Source organism: Rhinolophus sinicus, chromosome 17 (assembly GCF_057876585.1).
Source record: "Rhinolophus sinicus isolate RSI-liver-muscle chromosome 17, RSI-T2T, whole genome shotgun sequence".
NCBI classification, from domain to species: domain Eukaryota; kingdom Metazoa; phylum Chordata; class Mammalia; order Chiroptera; family Rhinolophidae; genus Rhinolophus; species Rhinolophus sinicus.
In genome coordinates this window covers 120,833,543-120,852,877 of record NC_142517.1, presented here as the reverse complement: position 1 = coordinate 120,852,877, position 19,335 = coordinate 120,833,543, and the positions used below count along the sequence as shown (strand labels likewise).

Genomic DNA, 19,335 nt, shown 5'->3' with positions numbered 1-19,335 from the left:
GAATGTGAAAATGACTTGTGGTTATGTTAAGAAAATATCCTTATTAGGAGATACATACTGAAGCATTTAGGAGTAAAAATATCATCTGTAAGATACTTTCAAATGGTTCAGGGACAAAAGCGTATTTCTGTGTGTCTGTGTGTGTGTGTGTGTGTGTGTGTGTGTGTGTGTGTGTGTGTGTACATATATAGAGATATAAAACAAATGTGACAAAATGTTAACTGGCCAATATGGGTGTTCTCTATAGTACTCTTTCAGTTTTTACAGAGGTTTAAAATTTTGCAAATAAAAAGGTGGGGGGGGAAACTTTCTTTAATAAACAATGTAACCAAGGCCAACCTGTTGAAGGTGTAGAGAAGGAGAGAATTTAATTCAGTGGGCAAAGATAAGGGAACAACATGATTTTAGATTTGGACTCAAGCAATGAAATCCAAGTAACAGAGAATAAAGGACAGGAAAGAAGTAGGGGCACAAACAGTAATTTACAATCTGAATACTGCAGGCTACCCTTTAATTTAACTGTATTATATGACAGGTAAGTTTACTTATATTTTTCCCCCTTATGGTGGAAACAGGCAAATCCTAAGCTGTATTATCTTCTTACCCAAAACCTCATGCTGTGGACTGAACTGTGTCCCCCTACACTTCATATGTTGAAGCCCTAACCCCCAGTGTGACTGGATTCAGAGACAGGGCCCATACAAAGGTAATTAAGGTTAGATGAGGTCGTAAGAGTGGGACTCTGAGACAACAGAATCGGTGTCTTTATAGGAAAAGAACCAGAGCTCACTTCGTTCTCCCCACGCGCACAAAGAGGGCCTGTGACCACTCAGCCAGAGGGCAGCTGTCTGTCAGCAGGAAGCGAGTCCTCAGCAGAACCAGAACCCGACCGACCTGCCGGCACCCTCATCCAGACTTCCAGCCTCCAGAACCGTCAGAACGTAACTTTCTTTTGTTTAACCACTAGTCTACGGTATTTTATTATGGCAGCCCAAGCTGACTAATACAGATTCTCTATTTGTTTTGGGAAATAAATAATTTCTGATGTTAGAAAACATTTTTATATGGAAACATACATACATTACAAAAGCAATTAATGCCATTGTTCTGCATATCAGTAATAAGTGCATCACCTTTGCTTAATTTCTAGTGATGATATTCGCTCACAGCCAATCACACTGGGTGATTACCTTAAAGAGCAAACGACAGCCTGGCCATGACTGAGAAAGTCTGGGCAATGTGGGGTTTGAGAGATGTGGGAAAACTACTAGCCTTACTGTCCAAGGAGACCTGAATACCTGCTCGGCCGTTTTAGTTGTTGTGTAACCTTGGACAAAATACTTCAACTTTTTTAGCCTCAATTTCCTCCTCTGTAAGTTGAAGGACATCTTGAGGGCTAAAAGAAATAATGGATTCATTCAATAAGTGTTTGACAGCCTACTGTGCTAAACTGAAGTGTCTACACAACTCAGGCAGGGAATGTGGTGAGTGGAGCAGGGTGGGTGTACAGGTGGGTGTACAGGTGGGTGGAGCAGGGTGGGTGTACAGTGATAAGTGGCCCTGGCACAGGATGCTGCTGGCAGAGACAGAAGAGAAAATGTGGAGGTTCAGATAAACAGGCCACCACTGTCACTCAGCCACAAGGGAATACAGGTCCAGCTCTGCCACATTTTCTAATCTTTTGAGGAAAGTCAGAGATGCAAATCTCCCATGTAAAATCACCCACTCTCCAAATGTAAAATGAAGACATTCTGCAGACACACTAATCTGTGGTCTGACATGAGCTTTCGGGCCAGCAGTTTGGGACCCACAGGCTGTGTGCATAAAGCACTGGACACAGTGGCTGTGGGACTAGTACTATCTACATCTTTTAAATCAACATCTTTAACCTTGAAATAACCATTCCTCAGGCTTAGGTAGCTACAGAGTCCGATAGCATTTGAGAGTCTAAGCCCCCCTTGAGTCACGAAACACAGGAGAGCAGGTTTTCTTGGTACTGCAAAGTACTCGCCTCCGACTAAGAGGGGAGTGTCGGTACCAGCAGCTCAGTGCAGGATGCAGGACAACGTAGTGTGCGCGTCCACGCCAACCACACAGGGCCCAGCCTCTGCCTGCCCTCGAGCTCAGCACAAAAAGGATCCCAACATTTCAGGCCATTAGGACTGTCAAAGACAAGGACGCCCCGTGTTAAGCGCGACTTCCTAGGCTCGACCTGAATGTTTTATAAAATCTGAGGTCTTCACATCTGTGACGTTCCTCTCAGGGCCACTGTGACAGAGGAAGCCATGGAGGCTGGAGAGGCCGGCTACCGCCGGGGCCCACGCAGACAAATGGCAGAGTAGGGAGCTGCCCCGCCGCTCTCTGCATGCAGTCCCACAACCTTCTCACTTCAGCGCACTGCAGTCACCGTGGGTGCAAAATAAGGGCTCCCTCCAAAGCCTAAAACTCAAGGGACGGCTTCACCTCCAGGGGGAGGGTGGGCACTTGTATATGGATAGGGAGTCAAACCTACCCTATCCTCTGAAAACAGCAGCACAGCCCCACAGCCAGCCTGTCCCCAAGAATAGGTGCCACCAGACGTGCCTAGACTCGGGCCTCATGCGCACTGCAGACTGGGGCCTACAGCCCCCCACCCCCACCCCACTTTTCCAGGCGTCAGTCCCGCCCTGACACAGGCTTCCCTCCTCCCTACTCGGTGCTGTCAACACAGCCCAGTCCAGGTCCAGCTGCAAAGAGCACTGAGATCAACTGTCCTCAGACACTGAAAGATGTCCTTAGGCTTTGAAGACGTGTGTCAAACGCCTAATCGAGAAAAAGGACTTCCTGTTGTGTATAATGTCTCAGCCCCCGAGCTGCCTTGGCTACCGCCATGGCCCGTCCTCCCTGTCACAAGCACGGGCCTTGTTCTGCGATCCCCACCCCATGGAAGGAAAAACCTGTCCTCAGCTCAGGAGGCAAAGTGGATGGCATCACGTGACCCTAGTCCCTTCCCAGCCACTGGCTAATGCAGGGCCATGGGATGTCATTCTCAAGACTGAAACATGACAGGAAAGCTGCAGGAAGGCTTCGGGAAAATGTTTCTTCACTCTTGGAAAGAGAAAGGCAGGAAACTAAAACATGAGGCACTTAGGAAAGAATGAACACAGACTAAGTATTTGATATGAGAAAATAACTCTTTCTTGATGGACAGGAGGGATAATAGTACTAAAGTTATGATTTTGAAGGGGAAAAAAGAGTCCTTCTCATTTAGAGAGTTTAAGAATGAAAGGAAATGATGTGTAAGATTTGCTTCAAAATAATGGGATGGAGAAGGGGAAACAGATGAACCCAAACTGGCCTTGGAGTTGCTGCAGCTCGACAGTGACACACAGAGGTGCACTACGTCATTTTCGCTCTTCTATGTGAGCCCGAATCTGTCCATGAGGACAGCTGAGAACAGGGGAGGGAGGCAGGAAGCAGCAAGCATGTGCCATGCCCTGAGGAGCGCTGCAGAGGACAAAGCCCAGGGCTGAGATAGTCCAGACTCTAAGTCTCGGGGAAATCCTGTGCCGCTGACAACCCTGGAGGCCCCTTCCTCTATGCGGATGACAGATGCATTTTCCCTACTGCTTAGCAATTCTGAGTTGGGCTTTCAATTACTTGTAGCCAAAAGCATCCTAACCACACGTTCCATACATACATCTATCTGTGGGCCACACAGGGAAGCTTCTGAGGGGCTTCCCAAGCTGAGTCACTCTGCACTCAGACTCGCATGCTCTACGGCAGGAGCGTCACAGCTGACGGCAGCGGCCACCTGAAGAGCCGGGGGCGAGCTCTCCACACTGAGCGGATGGCTGAGTGCAGTGTCAGGCGCCGAGTGCACTGACAAGCACAGCCACGACACAAGTGTCCTTTCTGGTCTGAGCCGGAACCAGCTAAGAAGGGACAGTCACTCACATAGCTGTGGGGTCTACTGAATCCTAAAACTGCTGGAAGGCAGTCCTAGGACAATAATGAGGAGTAATTACAGTCCTGACTCTCAAGGGTCAGAGACCAGCAGGAAACACTGATAAAAACATTAAAATAAAGGCAGAGCACCAGCAACATGTACACGTGCACGCAGGAGGCGTGATGAACCCATCAGTCCCAGGGAAGCGGGTGGGCAAGTCTCCGGCAGGAGGCGCTCTAGGACACGCTGGCTGGTGTGTGTGCGCATGTGTACACTCGCGCGCACAGGACACTCCCGAGGCAGATCTGAGCGCACGGATTATCTTCAGGGCACTCAGGCTGGAGCGCTCTGGCTGCGTCTGGCTGCGTCTGCCTGCTACCGATTGCTGACAGTTGCCCACCGAGCACCACCTCATTTCACCCCCCCATGCTCGGTCTCCCACAGGCCCATCACCTGTGTAGCCAAAGTAAGGAAATGAATTAGGGACAAATAACTTCAACTAGTCAGGCCGGGTTTCCTGCTCCACGAAAGGACACCACGTGACAGCAGCGATGTCCGCGGAGTGGGACCTCTATAAAGGACTTTTTTCCCACAATAAACAAAAATAGAGACAAAACCAAAGGGAGGAGGCAAAATAATTCATTTTGTTATTTAAAATCTTTTTAAAATAGTTTATTTTTAAATTAATGTTTAATATAAAGTATGATTCGGTAAATAAAAATATCCAGAAATTATATTTCCAACATCATAGATCTCCAATGACAGTTGACTAAGAGAAAGAAGAAAGTAGGTGCTAGCAAGTGAGACCAAGAAAACAGACCGATGGGCAGTGAGCAGGAGAGGTTTGGGACAGAAAGAAAAGCAGAAAAACAGCACCAGAGAAGGTGAGAGACTGCAACTGGGATTAAGGGCAAAGATAAAGAAGAAGGACAAACAATGGCAGGTATCCTTGGAGAAGGATCTAGAAGCTGGTGAAAGCAGGACAGGGCATGACACAGCCACTTTGGAGGGCACTTTAACAGTCATCAGTCAAGATTTATGAGATGCCTGTTTCCCATACATATACTTCTTTGGTAAATTCTTATCTCTGTCTTCAGCCCCTTTATCTCCTGAAGTGTTTTTCTTATCCGTCCGTCTGAGCCAACATAATACAAATGACTCCATGATACACAAAAATGAACTAGTGAGAGAACTGGCACTTCCGGAGCCCAGATTTGGAAGGAAAGCTTCATGAATGGCCTGGTCACGGATTACCACCTCCTCTCCTACCCTTTAGCTAAGGAGGTAGTGTTTTGTTTTCATTTTTTTTTCTTTTTTAAATTTAGGTAAAATTTACATAAAATAACATCCACAGTTCTTAAGGGTTTAAGGAGTTTCCACAGGTGTGTACACCAGTATGACCACCACCCAAAGCAAAACACAGAACATTTTCAATGCCTCAGAAAAGTTCCCTCCGGCCCTTTCCAATCAATCTCCCCTCCACAGAGGCAATTACTGACTTCCACGAGCACTGATCACTCTCCCCATGCCTACCCTCTTTGGGCTTCAGAGATAGTGCCCACAGTGATATTATCTTGGATGACATCATTTCACAGGCTAATGAGGTCTCAGCCCCATGTAGACAGCAGAGTGGGTACATTTACCAATGATATCTTATAAATGCTATGAGCATTAATGCAAATTATCTTAAATAATAATCAGAGTTCTATAAAGATGAATAACGTCCCACCCACCTATCAAGCATACACAGAACACCAAAATGCATCTTAATTGTCTATTACCAATTATTATTCTTTCTCATCAAATACACTCACCTGGCTGTTTGGATCGCCAAGTAAATTACATATATGTGGCACAATCTTGCTTAGTGTTAAAGTATGCGCTCCAGAGCTAAAAACAAAAGCAATGTTTCAGTGTTGGTGAGAACAAAGACAAGAAAGAAGCCACCCTGCCCACATTCACCCCTTCCTCTCCACCTTCACCATCTCACTCCCAGGCTCTCTACTTCCCTTCTTCCCCATGCCTTTCACGTCTGGTTCCATAATAAATGTACCGTGGCAGCCCATTTACACAGCGTTCAAAACCATTAGTGCTTCTCACTGATGTGTCTTCTCCATGGCACTCACGGCTCGCCCCAATCTGGCCCCAAACCTGTAAGGCATGCCACAGCCTCAGCCAGCCTTTCCTAGGCTTGCCTGCCTCACATACAGCTGTCTCTGCATTATATTTGTCATGTAATGGTTCCTGTTCTGCCCAAGTCGGTATTCTCAACTAAACTGGAAGTCCCTGAAAGGTCCTCACTTAATTCTCATCTGTGCACAGCTCTCTGCTATAACTGACATTCAGTTAGTAACTGCTGAATGCAGAGACTGATAAAATGGCTGCAGACAATGCCATCTACACACTACCTGCTGGAGAACATTTACGTCATTTACAACTTTTCACCATCATGAACGCTGTCACAAATATTCTTTGGGAACACAACTTTCTCTCGTCATCTGACTGCTTCCTGAGGATAAATTCCTAGAAGTGAAACTACTGTCATCAAAGGCTAGAAACATTGTTTAAAAGCTTAGACACATCTGGGCAAATTTAATGGCACTGAAAAGGCTAACATATTAGGAAGGAAAAAATTTACATGGTGATATAAACATAATCCCAATTTGTTTCTTAAAATAATATAACTTCACAGCCTGGAATAAAATGCACCACAGTTAATAGTGATTCTCTGAAGGGGGTAGAATTATAGGTAATAATTTTCTTCTTTATTTTAAATTTTCTCTAACATATACAGTATCACTTTCATAATCAGAAAAAGTGATTTGTAATTTTAATTTGAAAAAAGCCTTGCCTACAAATAAGCACATGAAAAACGTTCAACATCAACGGTCATTAAGGAAATAAAACAACAATGATATCAGTACACACATATCAAAATGGCTAAAATAAAAATCAGTGATAGCATTCAATGCTAGCAGGGATATGAAGAAACTGAATCATTCACACATTGCTGGTGGGAATGTAAAATGATACAGACAACTATGGAAAATTGTTTGGCAGTTTCTTTTAAAACTAAACGTGAACTTACCAAATGAACAGCAACTGCACTCTTGAGCACTGACCCAACAGAAATGAAAGCTGATGTTGATACAGAAATGTATACATGTGTTCACAGCAGCTTTATTTATAATAGCCAAAAACTGGATGTTATTCAATGTCCTTCAACAGGTGAATGCTTAAACAAACTGTGATATGTTTATACCATGGAATTCCCATCAGCGATAAGAAGAAATGAACTACTGTTTAGGCAACAACATAGCCGCAACCTCAAGGGAAGTATAATATGTCTGGTGAAAAAACCCAATCTCAAAGGGTTACATTCTGTATGATTCCATTTATGTAACATTCTTGAAATAACAAAATCGTAGAGGCAGGACAGATTAGGGCTGCCAGAGGTTAGGGACTGGCTATAAAGGGGCAGCGTGAGGGAGCCCAGGGTGATGCCCAGGTCTGTACCTTGACCACGGTATTACAGGGAGCTACACATGGGACAGGACTGCACACACACGTGTGTAACTGGAGGAATCTGAATAAGCTCTGTGGATTGTATCGATACCCATCTCCTGGCATTGTCATTACACTGCAACTATGCAGGATGCTAACAGCGAGGGAGGGCAGGAGGGGGGCGGGTAGTGGCACGGCACCTCCCAATACATTTCTCTGCAGCTTCCTGAAATCTATGGTTATTTCAAAATACAAGGTAAAAAGAAAAAAGCTCAGCCAAGGAAACCCTCAGGCCCTGCCCAGACTTACGCATTGAGTGTGGCAATGAGGCAGACACACGTGCCTTCCCGAGTCCGGAAATTCTTATGCTTGAAGCCTCCCAGCATCCGGTCCCACACGTACTGCAGACAGCAAAGGACAGGTGAAAAGAGAAGAGGAGGCGACTTCTGTAGCCTTTTGTTTATTAATACGGGGCCAACAGAAGAGGGACTTCTCAATAGGTGGTATCAAATCAGTCCCAGGCGCCACCAGCCCATTCAGTCATCTCAGGCACATACTGAAAAGGGGTGACTTCTATTTGTATGTTAAGTTCAATTTTTTTTCAAAATACGTTCCTTTCTATAATTGCATTTAATTTTCCCAATGACCCTGAAAGGAGATATTGCTGTCCCCATTTTTGGGTGAGGACAGTGAGGCCAGAAGAGGTTGGGTGACTTGCCAAAGATCACACACTCCTACTGCTCTCCCAGCCCGGAACTGCTGTCCCCACTCTCTCCATAAGTCAAACACCTGCTCATCTTTTCATGCTAGTCCAGGTTTTCCGTTCCCTGGGAGGCTGTTTCTGATAACACCCCCACTCCCCTGACAATGGACAGTGTGGCCCTGGAAGGCAGGGCGGTGTCCCTCTGTCCATCTGCCCCAGCAGACCAGGTCACTAGCACACAGGGACGAAGGCTCCAGCCAGGCCTCCTGGCTCCCCAGACACCACAGCTGTTCTTTTCAGAGAAACAGAGAATCAGTGACATAAATGAGCTCAGGAGTCTAATGTATTAAACTATGCACTCCATACCCACGTTAAGTCTTATTTATTCAAGTAACCCTTTGCTATTTATTATGTATTTAAATATCAAGGGGGGTGCAGATTATATGCTATGAAAATTTTCATCTGAAATACACCAGCTTAGCAGAAATGAAGTCTTTTCATATAGAGTAACCCACTGGTGTTACAGGAGCACGTTACCTGGGGGGTAGCAGCTTGATCCATGATCTTTAGCAGCAGAGTCTGGTCTTGCTCCCTGACGGAGTCTTTAGCATCTCCCAGTCTGTCTATTAAACTTGGCAGCACTGGAAATCAAAATGCAAAATGATCAAACGAACACTGATTTGGGGAGTGTGCGCTCATCAAATGTGGACACTTCAATTAACTGGGAAGGCAAAGTCCTGGCCTAAACGATGTGCATCCAACATCTAAAACCACCAATCCCTGCTTTCCTCGTTAAATGGGAAATGTGGGAGCCACTTTGAGAGTCTGCAAAATCCTTTTTGCATGGCCATACTATTTGTCTTCCTCCTTATCGCACCCTCCGCCAGCCAGCTCCCAACATATTTTTATGCTGGTGAAATATTAGTAAAACGGATGTCAATGGCAGACCTTGGCGGGAAGGACAAAAGGAAATACAGGTTTGTGTGTGGGTGGGGGGGGTGTTCCAGAATATTTGTTTGGAGGTAAAAGAAGCAGGCGCTTATGGCTCAATCTCTGTTTCATCTACACTATATGTGTTTTTAATTTTACATAACATACACACATGCATATCAGACGGAGTCCAGCTGTCCGCCCCTTCTCCACACACCTGAGTGTGGGCCACTGGGCGGTGCTCCAAGGGCACTTCCAAACCAAAGGGCAGCTTACTTTGCTACTTCTAAGAGTATATGAATCTTTCTTTTACAAGAGGTATTCCTGAACAATTCAGCTAATTTAGGAGGAAAATGGAATGCTATTAAAATGTCAAATTTCCAAAAGGAGAATTTTTATTTGTAGATAATCGGTTAGTGCCAGAATGGCAAGAGTTCTTGACCTTATTCTAAAGGAGCACACTGATCACAGAGCTCACAGAAAATAGTAATACCAACAATAATCATCTGGAAAAAATAAAGCTGCAAGGGATTTGCAGGACTTGTCAAAGAAGGAAACAATGCCTCTCAAAAGGCAAGGGTGGGGACAAAGTGTGATAGCTAATTTGTATGATAAAAGAACTAGCAGCAATACTTCCTATTGGAACATGAAGGTAGGAAGAAGCCAGCAAAAAGGTATGAAGGGGTGGAGGGGGATGCCGTGAGGCCAGTGGATCTGGGGGGAGCCCCGGAGGGGAAGGAAGGCAGTGGTGCAGCTCCAGCAGGGGGAGACTGAAGGAAGAGGCTGAGGTGCTGGCAGGGAGGCTGAGAGGACTAGAGGGGAAGATGGGAGGGGGGGGGGGCAGTGGCGGGAACAGACCAGGGGATGGCTGGCAGGATTGGGTACAGCTAACTGGAGGATATGGGGAGACTGAGGGAAGGGTGGGGTCTGGAGGGTGGAGAGTCTGGGGCCCAGTCTCCTCTTACCCACAGCTCACCTGTGCCGATCTGCGCCTTGAACCGATCCTGCAGCCGGGTGACCAGCGCGGACAGGATGTCCATGCCCAGAAGAACCACCTGCAATGGGAAACACCGGGTCCCCATTAGCGGCCGGCCTGGAGCCCAGGGCTGTCGCCCCCACATTTCTGCCTAAGGTGTCATCCCAGAGCCCAGAGAGCATATGCCGACTGGCAAGATTAAACTGGTTATCAAGAGGAGGGCTGCTCCTGTACAGAAAGAGCCGTTTCCAGTTTTAGGAAATGGTCAGCGATGAGGAACGAAATAAAATGCAGCCACTGCCTGGCCACACATCCCTGGCGCGCCAGCCTCGGAAAGAAAAGGGAAAAAAAAAAAAAAAAAAAACCCAGGGGGAAAAACAAAACACAACACAACACAACACAACACAACACAACACACACACACACACACACACACACACCCCGCGGCCCCGCCCCCTGTTGACTCTGCCCCGAGGAGGAGCGCATATGCAAATTGTCTCGCACAGCGCGTGGCCTTCTGGGTAAAACCGACAGGCCTCTCACGCCCTCAGAAGCCTCAGAAAACAAGGACCTCGTTGCTGGTTTGCTTCGGGAGCTGTGGTCGGCATGGGTACACTAACTACTCCGCGACTAGGCCCGGACTTGCAAATTAGTCACCACAACCTAACCTGGTATTGGCACTTCCTCCGTGCAGCGCATGCACAAAGCTTACCAACCATCCTTTTCTTGGGGTTGCGCTACTGTCCAATGAACGACAAGTGAGGACAGTACTGCTAACGCCTAAACAACACGCTCGCATCAGTTAGAGCTCTGCTTTATCTTGGTGCAATTTTTGGAAAAAACAAAAACCCCTTTTTCCACGACTTTTGAGTTTTAAAAAAGATAGTTTGAGACAAATGCGTTTCCGACAATTTTAGCGTGTAATTCTGTATCATGCCACCAGGTGGTGCACAAAGCACAACGTTAATAAAACCTTAACTTTTTGTCTTTCATTAACTGTTTCTACTTAGTCTTTCTTGACTGGACATCTCAAATTTATCTCTTAGTTGTACTTCTCTATACTCACACCGGGTTTGAGTATACCTGTACTTAGGGCTGTATATCTGGTTCGAGGGTACCTGTACTCCTCAGAATATTCAAATAATTCTACAAATACATCTTTGTACTTCACCATGATCTATTAGACTTAAGATCCATTAGCCATCACTAAAATGATGGCCCTACAACCCTTCTTCAGTATAAAGTAGTTCTCCATTGTGCAACCTGATTATATTAAACTTCGTTCAAAAGTAGAGCTGGAGCACAGTCCAGTGCTCATACAGAACAAATAAACAAGACTCAGGTACCAATAATTATCCTAACGTTACATCAGGCAATGATAATTATGATTCCCTGCATCTGCCTAATGACCCTACATTTTGTAGCTAGTACCAAAAGTAAAACCTGGAGGCTTTTCCATTCAGCTTTGAATCTGCTTCACAACTGAAGAAATCTAAAATTTGCCCAATAACAGCACAATACATTAACTGTCCTCGCAAGGGATTGGTGACTTGAGGATACTAAAGGAACTAACTTTAAATGTTTTTATAAAGAGAATATTGGTTTGTGGACAGTTTTTTTTAATATGGAATGGTATAAAACATTTTAAAATAATGACTTTACTCATGAGCTAAAGAGGATTAGGTATCACATTTTTACTTCCATCCAAATGTACAGTATGGAAGTAGAGGGGAGTCCCTCAACTTTACAGTCACAAATGTGACCTCAGCCAGATGATCAAAGTCAACATCAACAGTCATAAATCATGTTGATAGTACAGATGCTGGATATGATGCGATTAAAATAGCACTTTCCACCTGGGATCATCCGCCTCAAAACTGGTAAGTCCGGTCTAATCATAAGAAAACCATGCAATTCCAGTAGAGGGGCATCCCACAAAATGCCTGACAGTACTCCTTAAAACCGGCAAAGCTCGCAAAACCAAGGGAAGTCGGCAATTGTCACAGCCAAGAAGACTAGGGAGACAGGACAATTAAATGTAATGTGGTGTCCTGGATGTGATTCTGGAACAGCTGAAAGGCAGGCAGCCTACACAGACTTAGTTAATAAACCTGTATCAATATTGGCTCATTTATTGTAACAAATACACCATGCTCATGTTATAAGTCAATAATAGGGAGACTGGCGGTGGGGTCCATGGAGTATTATATTCGCAATTTTTCTGTAAATCCAAAACTGTTCTAAAATTTAAAATTTGTTTTTTAAAAAAGAGCAGCCTACCAATTCATTGGACTTGGCTTCTCCTGATGAAACCCTAACAGCAGATGGTTACATTACTGTTGGGGTGGGAGTATTATTCATTACAAAAATAGTAATAATGCTGCCTTCAGTTCTCACCACATCCCTTCATAATTCATTCAAGACTGTGGTGTAAGAGGACAATTATATTTTCAGACATGAGAGTCCATGTCAGTTAACCTACCTGTGGAATTTGGGGGAACACAGACTTTTTAAGGTTTTCCAGGATGGATGGAGGTTTACTTGGTACGTCTGACCAGAACAGACCTGGGCGGTTAAAATATCACAGTCTTGCCCAGTAGACTGAGGAGTCCAGAGACTGGCTCAGAAGACTAGGCTCCAGAGGACAGAATACAGTCCCAGGCGGCCTCACAGCAGAATGAACAGGTGGACTCTGGAAGGAAGCTGAGGGATTCGGACTTAGTCACACTCCCAGTGGGCAGGGAAGGGAATCGTCCCCCGTGAATGTTTATCTTCACAGCTCCAGCCCTTCTCTTATGTTTCCATTTCTCTAGCAAGGAAGGGGCTAAATGAAGTCATTGCCCAGAAGACCACTCTAATTATTAGCTGTGCGGCCTCTCTGTGCCTCAGTTTCCTCACCTGTAAAACGGGGAAAGCAGTAACAACTACCTCCTAAGTTGTCATGTGCATGTGAAGTGCTTGAAACTGCTTATTCCATGGCAAGGGCTAGACTACACACACACACACACACACACACACACACGCAAGCTTGCTATCACCAGATCACTGTCACTGCATTACCAGGGGCAATAAACATGCACACATCCGTAGTCCCAGGAAGCCTCTGATTTTTGAGGCCCACAGGCTGGGCTGGCAGTGGCAACTTCCCAGAAAGGATGACACTGCATGATGCAGTTTTGAAAACCTCACCTCACAGTCACACACCAAAGGCAGAGACCTCCAAGCAGAAGGAAGACCACATGCAAAGGTGGGAGGGGTGAGACAGCTGTGGGGACGGAGAGCGCTGGAGCAGAGGGGGCTGGGACATCATAGGGAGGCAGCTCCTGAAGGCCCTCAGACAAGTCTTGAAGACAGTGGGGAGCTGGAGGCACTGTGGCCACCACGGGGAAGATGGCCTGGGAGGGAGGGAGCGCAGAGGCAGGAAGGAGGTCAGGCTCACACCCAGCACTGACTGCCTTTACTTCACTAAGCCATTAACTCGGCTTTACCCTGTAGCCCCTCCGCCCATATTCTACTTAATTTTCTGAGATTATGCTTGTTTCCCCGGCTAAACTCCCTGAATGTAAGGAATACTATGCCTTATTTATAGGCCCTCAAAATTTTCATAATACGTAGTACAATACTGATACATGGTAAATGCTCAATAAAGCCCTACTTTATTGACCAGTAATGAATTCCTCTGGAACTGATGAGTTTTCAAGGTCCAACACAGTTCTGCCGACAACTTTAAAAAGACATTTTTAAAAGGAGGAAAAATAATAGCTGACTAAGTAACTTAGACCAACCCTCACACTGAAAACAACTAAAAATGCTGTCCTATAAAAGAACATCTGCTTGGAAGCATCTGAGAACTAAGAAGGCACAAAAGAATTGCCAGGTTACAAAACATAAGAAAACTAAAATTCAGAGAGACCAGCCAGAGAGACAAATGGTCCACTTTTGCCCTGGGCCGTCTATACCCTGGGAAGGAGCAACCAAGACACTGGAATTACTTTGCTAATCACTCGGTCTAGGAGAACAAAGGCTGGATTCTGAAGCCCTCGAAGACTGGTGACCCAGATGACCCCCTAAACCAGGCCTAGAAATCCAAATGGCGACACTTGAGGAGAGTGAACTAGAAATAAAACAGCCTCAGATGGTCCACAGACCAGTTTCCAAGAATCTGGATGGCCCAGAAAAATATCCATCCCTGACGTCAGATGGAAGTGAGCTTACGGTACTGGGCCCTAAACCCCTGTTGGATAAAAATACAAATCATTTCTGGATGGAGAGAACATTATCATCCGAGTCTAGTCTAGCCCTTAATTTACTTTTATCAACAATTTTCAAATACAATGTTCAAAATACAACCAAAGATAACCAGGCACATAGGACAACTATAAATAAAAAACTAGCAGAAATAAAGACCCACGTGAACTATGCATATGAGATTAGAAAAAGATGTCAAAATAATTCTCACTATGTATAATAAGATAAAACACATGACTAGATTTGAGGAAGAGAAATGACAACTTGAAAAGTGACATACATTTTTAATTAGCAATAATCGCGCCTCGGATAAACCTCATTGGCTACGATACTGCCACTGCGCAAAGCTATACATTTCTAAAAGAACCAAATAACACAGTATCCAAAATTAAGGGATGGCCTCACAGGATGGGCTTAAAAGCACACTGAACATAGAAGAAGAGAGAATTAAACAGGAAACTCAGTCTGCAGAAAAAACCAGAATGAAGCACAGAGAGGCAAAAGGATGGAACATTGAAAACAGGAGGTAAGAGACAAAGAGCAGAGAGAGAACAAGCCTGAGTATAAATGGAGTTCGAAAACGAAAGATCAGCCACAGTGGGTAAAGCAATAGCTCAAATCTATTTGGAGAATTATTATAAGAAGAAAGAAAACAGACAATAACGAGTGTTGGTGAGGATGCGGAGAAATCAGAGCTCCTGTGCACAGAAGTAGGAATGTAAAATAGCGCAGTAGCTGTGGTTAACAGTATGGTGCTTCCTCAAAAAATTAAATACATAATTAGTATATATGATCCAGCAACTCCACTTCTGGGTATCTACCCAAAAGAAGTGAAAGCCAGGATTCCAACAGATATTTGCACACCCAAGTTCCTAGTAGCATTATTCACAACGGCCAAAAGGTAGAAACAACCTAAATTATCAAACCAAGAATAATACTCAATGAAGAAATGCTGAAAGCTTTCATTTGAGATGGGGAACAAGACAAAAACATCCATTCTACAGTTTCTTTTCAACATGGTCCTAGCTAATACCTTTATGGCAAGAAAAAATAAATAAATGTTAAAATTCGCAAAGAAGAAACAAGCATCATTATTAGTGGAAAATATAAACAGAAAATCTGGAAGATCTGTAGATGTATTATAAAATTAATACACAAATTTAGCAAGACTAAGACAAAGTCCATATACAAACACAAAAAAAATTCAAGGAATACAACAGAAAATGAAAATAAATGAATCAAAGCCACACTCAACACTACAGATAAACCTCACAATAACTAATGAAAAGGCCAGACACAAAGTACACACACATCTGTATGTTCAAAAACAAGCGAACATAAAGCGTAACATAAGCAATAAGGTGCATATTTGGATGATTCAAGTAAAAAGAAAAGCAAGAACGTGATTACCACACGTCAGGCCAGTGGGTCCTCTGAGGAGGGCCAGAAACGTTCTAGGCCAGGGAACAGTGTGAGCTTCATTCAACTGTGCCTTTGAGTGTTACGCACTTTCTAGACACAGTTCACAATTTATTTTTTTTTACATTTGAAAACTAAATAAGTGGGAGTGATCCTGGACCAGTGTAAGCCTGTGACAGACCCTGTTGCCTTATTTACTTTCCAGACCACTCGTAAAAGCACCAAAATGGAACCTATTGCAGTTCTCTTTCAAGAGAATGACTCAGCTCACTGATCAAAGAAATACTAAAATCCTTTCCCCCAAAAAAAGTCCATTAGGTAAAAGCTCGATAGGAACAACAGGTCATTTCTTAAGCTTTGGAAGAGTGGACTGGATAGAGGGGTTTCTATGGAAAGTAACCTCACAGGGTGATCTGATCATAAATTCCTAACTGGGAAGGTCATGATGGGTAGTCACACCCCTGGCATATAGTAACTTTAGTAAAAGGCTTACCTTTGCCTTAAGCAAGCCCTGTCCATTGTTCTTGTGCATCTAGGTGAACACACCTTTGAAATAAGCTGTAACCGCCCTCCAGAGAGCACACAATCTTGTTAACTGTCCTGTGATCCGTCCCCACCTTGCTTTCTCCCACCTCCATGTAATCTTCCTCATGTTCCCTCCTTAATTCCAAATGCATAAAAGAAACTGCAAACTGTTATTTACCGAAGCATTTGAGATCTTGCTCCCTGGCATATGTTGGCAGTTTGGCTCAAATAAACTCTTACAAAAATTCTCTACAGATTTGGAGGTTTCTTAGGTCAACAAGAGTAAAAATAATTATTTCACACTCAAATTGTACTTTATTGTTTTTAAGGCACTTTTCGGTGAATCTGAGTAATTTCACAACAACCTGAAATGTAGACTATATTATCCTTATTTTGCAAATGAGGAAAATAAAGACCAATGAGGTAAAAGAGACACCCAGGTCAAGAAGTTCAGATAGTGATCAAAATGAAAACAAAGCCTTGCCTCCTAAGCCTAGGCCACTCGCAGTCCAGCAAAAACACAGCAATCAAACCCCCATGTTTACAGTCCATTTCATCTGTCTAGCTAGTTTAAGACCTTGAGCAATCAGAGTACTTCTCCGCCAATATGAGAAAACCTCAAAAGTCCGCGGCGTCACCAAGCTTCCTTGGTGCTCCCATAATGCTGAGGACAGGACAGGGCACCCGGCTGGGTGACGGCAGTTGTGGCTGGGGCTCCAGCTCCCCCCTGCGGGCCAGCAGCGCTGCCCGGTCTCCGAGCTTCAAGCGCTCTGCCGGTCCAACCTGAACAACAATACACTTACCTTCGGGAATACACATGTGGGTTAAGAGTTTTAACACAATGCTGGAAATATAGAGGCGCTCAGTAAGGGGGCCTGTTCCCTTCTTTATGAGAGCGCCACTTAAAGTAAAAGCATGGCTCATTGAGGGGAGAGAGGAACAATTAAAGTGGGTATAAACCCAAACTAAGGTCGCCCCAAAATCCCACCACTCAACAATAATCCAGTTAATATTTTAATGACTATCCCAAGACACCTCTGCACATACACTGTGCATCTCCATTTTGCATAAATAGGTCATATATATATATATAAATATATATATATATATGCACTGTATAGAGATTCTGTGTGTATATACCATATATATATACACATACACACAGTTATAGATGCATATCGTTGTTTTGCTCAATATGCCATGAAAATCTTCCCAAATCAGTAAATACAGATCTAAACCCCATTTCCAGTGCCTACTGCATGATATCCGACTATATCTATGTATAATTACTGAACCAGCGCTCCAAACCGCTACAGACATTCAGGTGTGGTTAGACTTTTTCATTATTTTAAACAATACCATGAGGGTATACACTTCCACACGTGTGCTGTTATCTCCTTGAGACACACTCTGAAAAGGACAACTGCTGGGTCAAAAAAATACACACTGTGCACTTCATTAGCACTATTTTTAACATATTGTACTAGGTGCCCTATGGGGCTACTTGCTGCTGACTTCTATACATTTCTTGGTTATTTTAAAAGACTAAATTGCAACCTTATTAAATATGAGGAAATTAATTAGCACTCTACACTGCACTCACTTTCAACTCTAAAAATAAGAGCACAACAGAAATACCCAAAAACGTGTGACACAGTCGCTTTGCATATTCACAGGTGGGGAGAACTACTCAAGCAGACTCAGCCCAAGGAGGATGTGGACCCAGTCTGCCTGCAGTGGGAAGCCACTGCGGGGTCACCGATGGGGTAGCTCCTGGAAGCAGAGCCCGAGAGGCAGGCTCTGAAACAACAGTCACCCAAACCTGTCCTTCAAAGTAGGCACTAAAGGAGTCCCGGGATGCTCGTCTTCTGGAATGCTCTCCAGAGACAGTTTATGAGTGACAAAAGTCTGTGAAACTGTAAGTAATTAATCTTAGATGAATGGGGCTAAGTCACTGGCTTGTTACCTATTGTTGGCCATTTTCAAGGACATTACTGTGAAAAGAACTTAGGATCAGCACACCATCAAACCACTTCACTTCACACAGGAGCAGCAATAGGCAATCAGGCAGGAGACAAGGTCTGGATACAATGAGACAATGACAGGCAGTCAGGAACCTTTGTTTAAAGATCTAGACCAAGCAACCTAAGTGTCCGTCAACAGATGAATGCATAAAGAGGTGGTCCATGGATACAATGGAATATTACTCAGCTATAATAAAGAATGGAATCTTGCCATCTGCAACAACAAGAGTGGACACAGACCGTATCAGGCTAAGTGAAACATGTCAGACGGGAAAAGCAAATACCATATGATTTCCCTTATATATGCAATCTAAAGAATAAAATGAACACACAAAACAGAGACAAACTCATGGATACAGAGAACATTTTGAGGGCTGCCAGATGAAAGGGGGTTTGGGGTGATGGGTGAAAAAGGTGAAAGGGATTAAGAAATACAAATTGCCAGTTATAAAAACAGTCACAGGGATGTAAAGCACAGCACAAGGAATATAGTCAATAACGTTGTAATAACTATGTGTGGTGTCAGATGGGTACTGGACCAATTGGGGTGATCACTTCATAAGTTATATCAATACCCAATCACTATGCAATACACCTGAAACTAACATAACACTGTATGTCAATTGTAATTGGAAAAAAAAAAAAAAATTTAAAGAGGATGTTCAGGCCTCTCCTAAAACAGAAAAAAACAAAACAAAAAAAAGACCTAGACCGTCCACTCAGCTTCCAGCGACGACAGCCCAGCTGCACACCTGCGCCCTGTACAGCAGTCACCAGCCACGTGCAGCTACCGAGCAGCTGAAAGGCGGCCAGTGTGAAGAGGAAACACACTTGAAAGTTTACCGAATGTTATTGAATTAGACCTGAATGTTACATGGCTACCGTGTCAGACAGTGCAGCTGAGACCAAGTCTTGCAAACTCAAGCGGGTAGAAACGAGGCCAGTGTGTGAGGGGAGCATGGAAACCTGGGCACATCTTAAAGCTCTGGCTACTTGACACCAGGCAGGAATGAAGGCCAGTGTGGCCAGACGTCCATATTTTAAACACTGACAATTTAATTGAATAAATGTTAAACGG

General features: G+C 44.2%; 1 protein-coding gene and 2 non-coding genes across 36 annotated transcripts in view; 1 reads left to right on the top strand and 2 right to left on the bottom strand.

Annotated features, from left to right (window-relative positions):
• Nucleotides 1-19,335, bottom strand: part of CLASP1 (cytoplasmic linker associated protein 1) — a 248,687-nt gene that overhangs the window by 157,870 nt on the left and 71,482 nt on the right. For all 34 annotated transcript variants that reach the window (XM_088793701.1, XM_088793677.1, XM_088793690.1 and 31 more), the window contains exons 3-6: nucleotides 10,042-10,120; nucleotides 8,673-8,776; nucleotides 7,742-7,833; nucleotides 5,743-5,818 (exon numbers count right to left, since the gene is read on the bottom strand). In XM_088793701.1, coding sequence (XP_088649827.1) covers nucleotides 5,743-5,818; nucleotides 7,742-7,833; nucleotides 8,673-8,776; nucleotides 10,042-10,120 — 351 coding nt within the window. The remainder of the gene's footprint in view (nucleotides 1-5,742; nucleotides 5,819-7,741; nucleotides 7,834-8,672; nucleotides 8,777-10,041; nucleotides 10,121-19,335) is intronic.
• LOC141568115 (U4atac minor spliceosomal RNA) lies at nucleotides 10,756-10,881 on the top strand. The gene has a single exon (XR_012491136.1). It is a non-coding gene; the product is annotated as a U4atac minor spliceosomal RNA (small nuclear RNA).
• On the bottom strand, nucleotides 14,499-14,638 carry LOC141568149 (U4 spliceosomal RNA). The gene has a single exon (XR_012491178.1). It is a non-coding gene; the product is annotated as a U4 spliceosomal RNA (small nuclear RNA).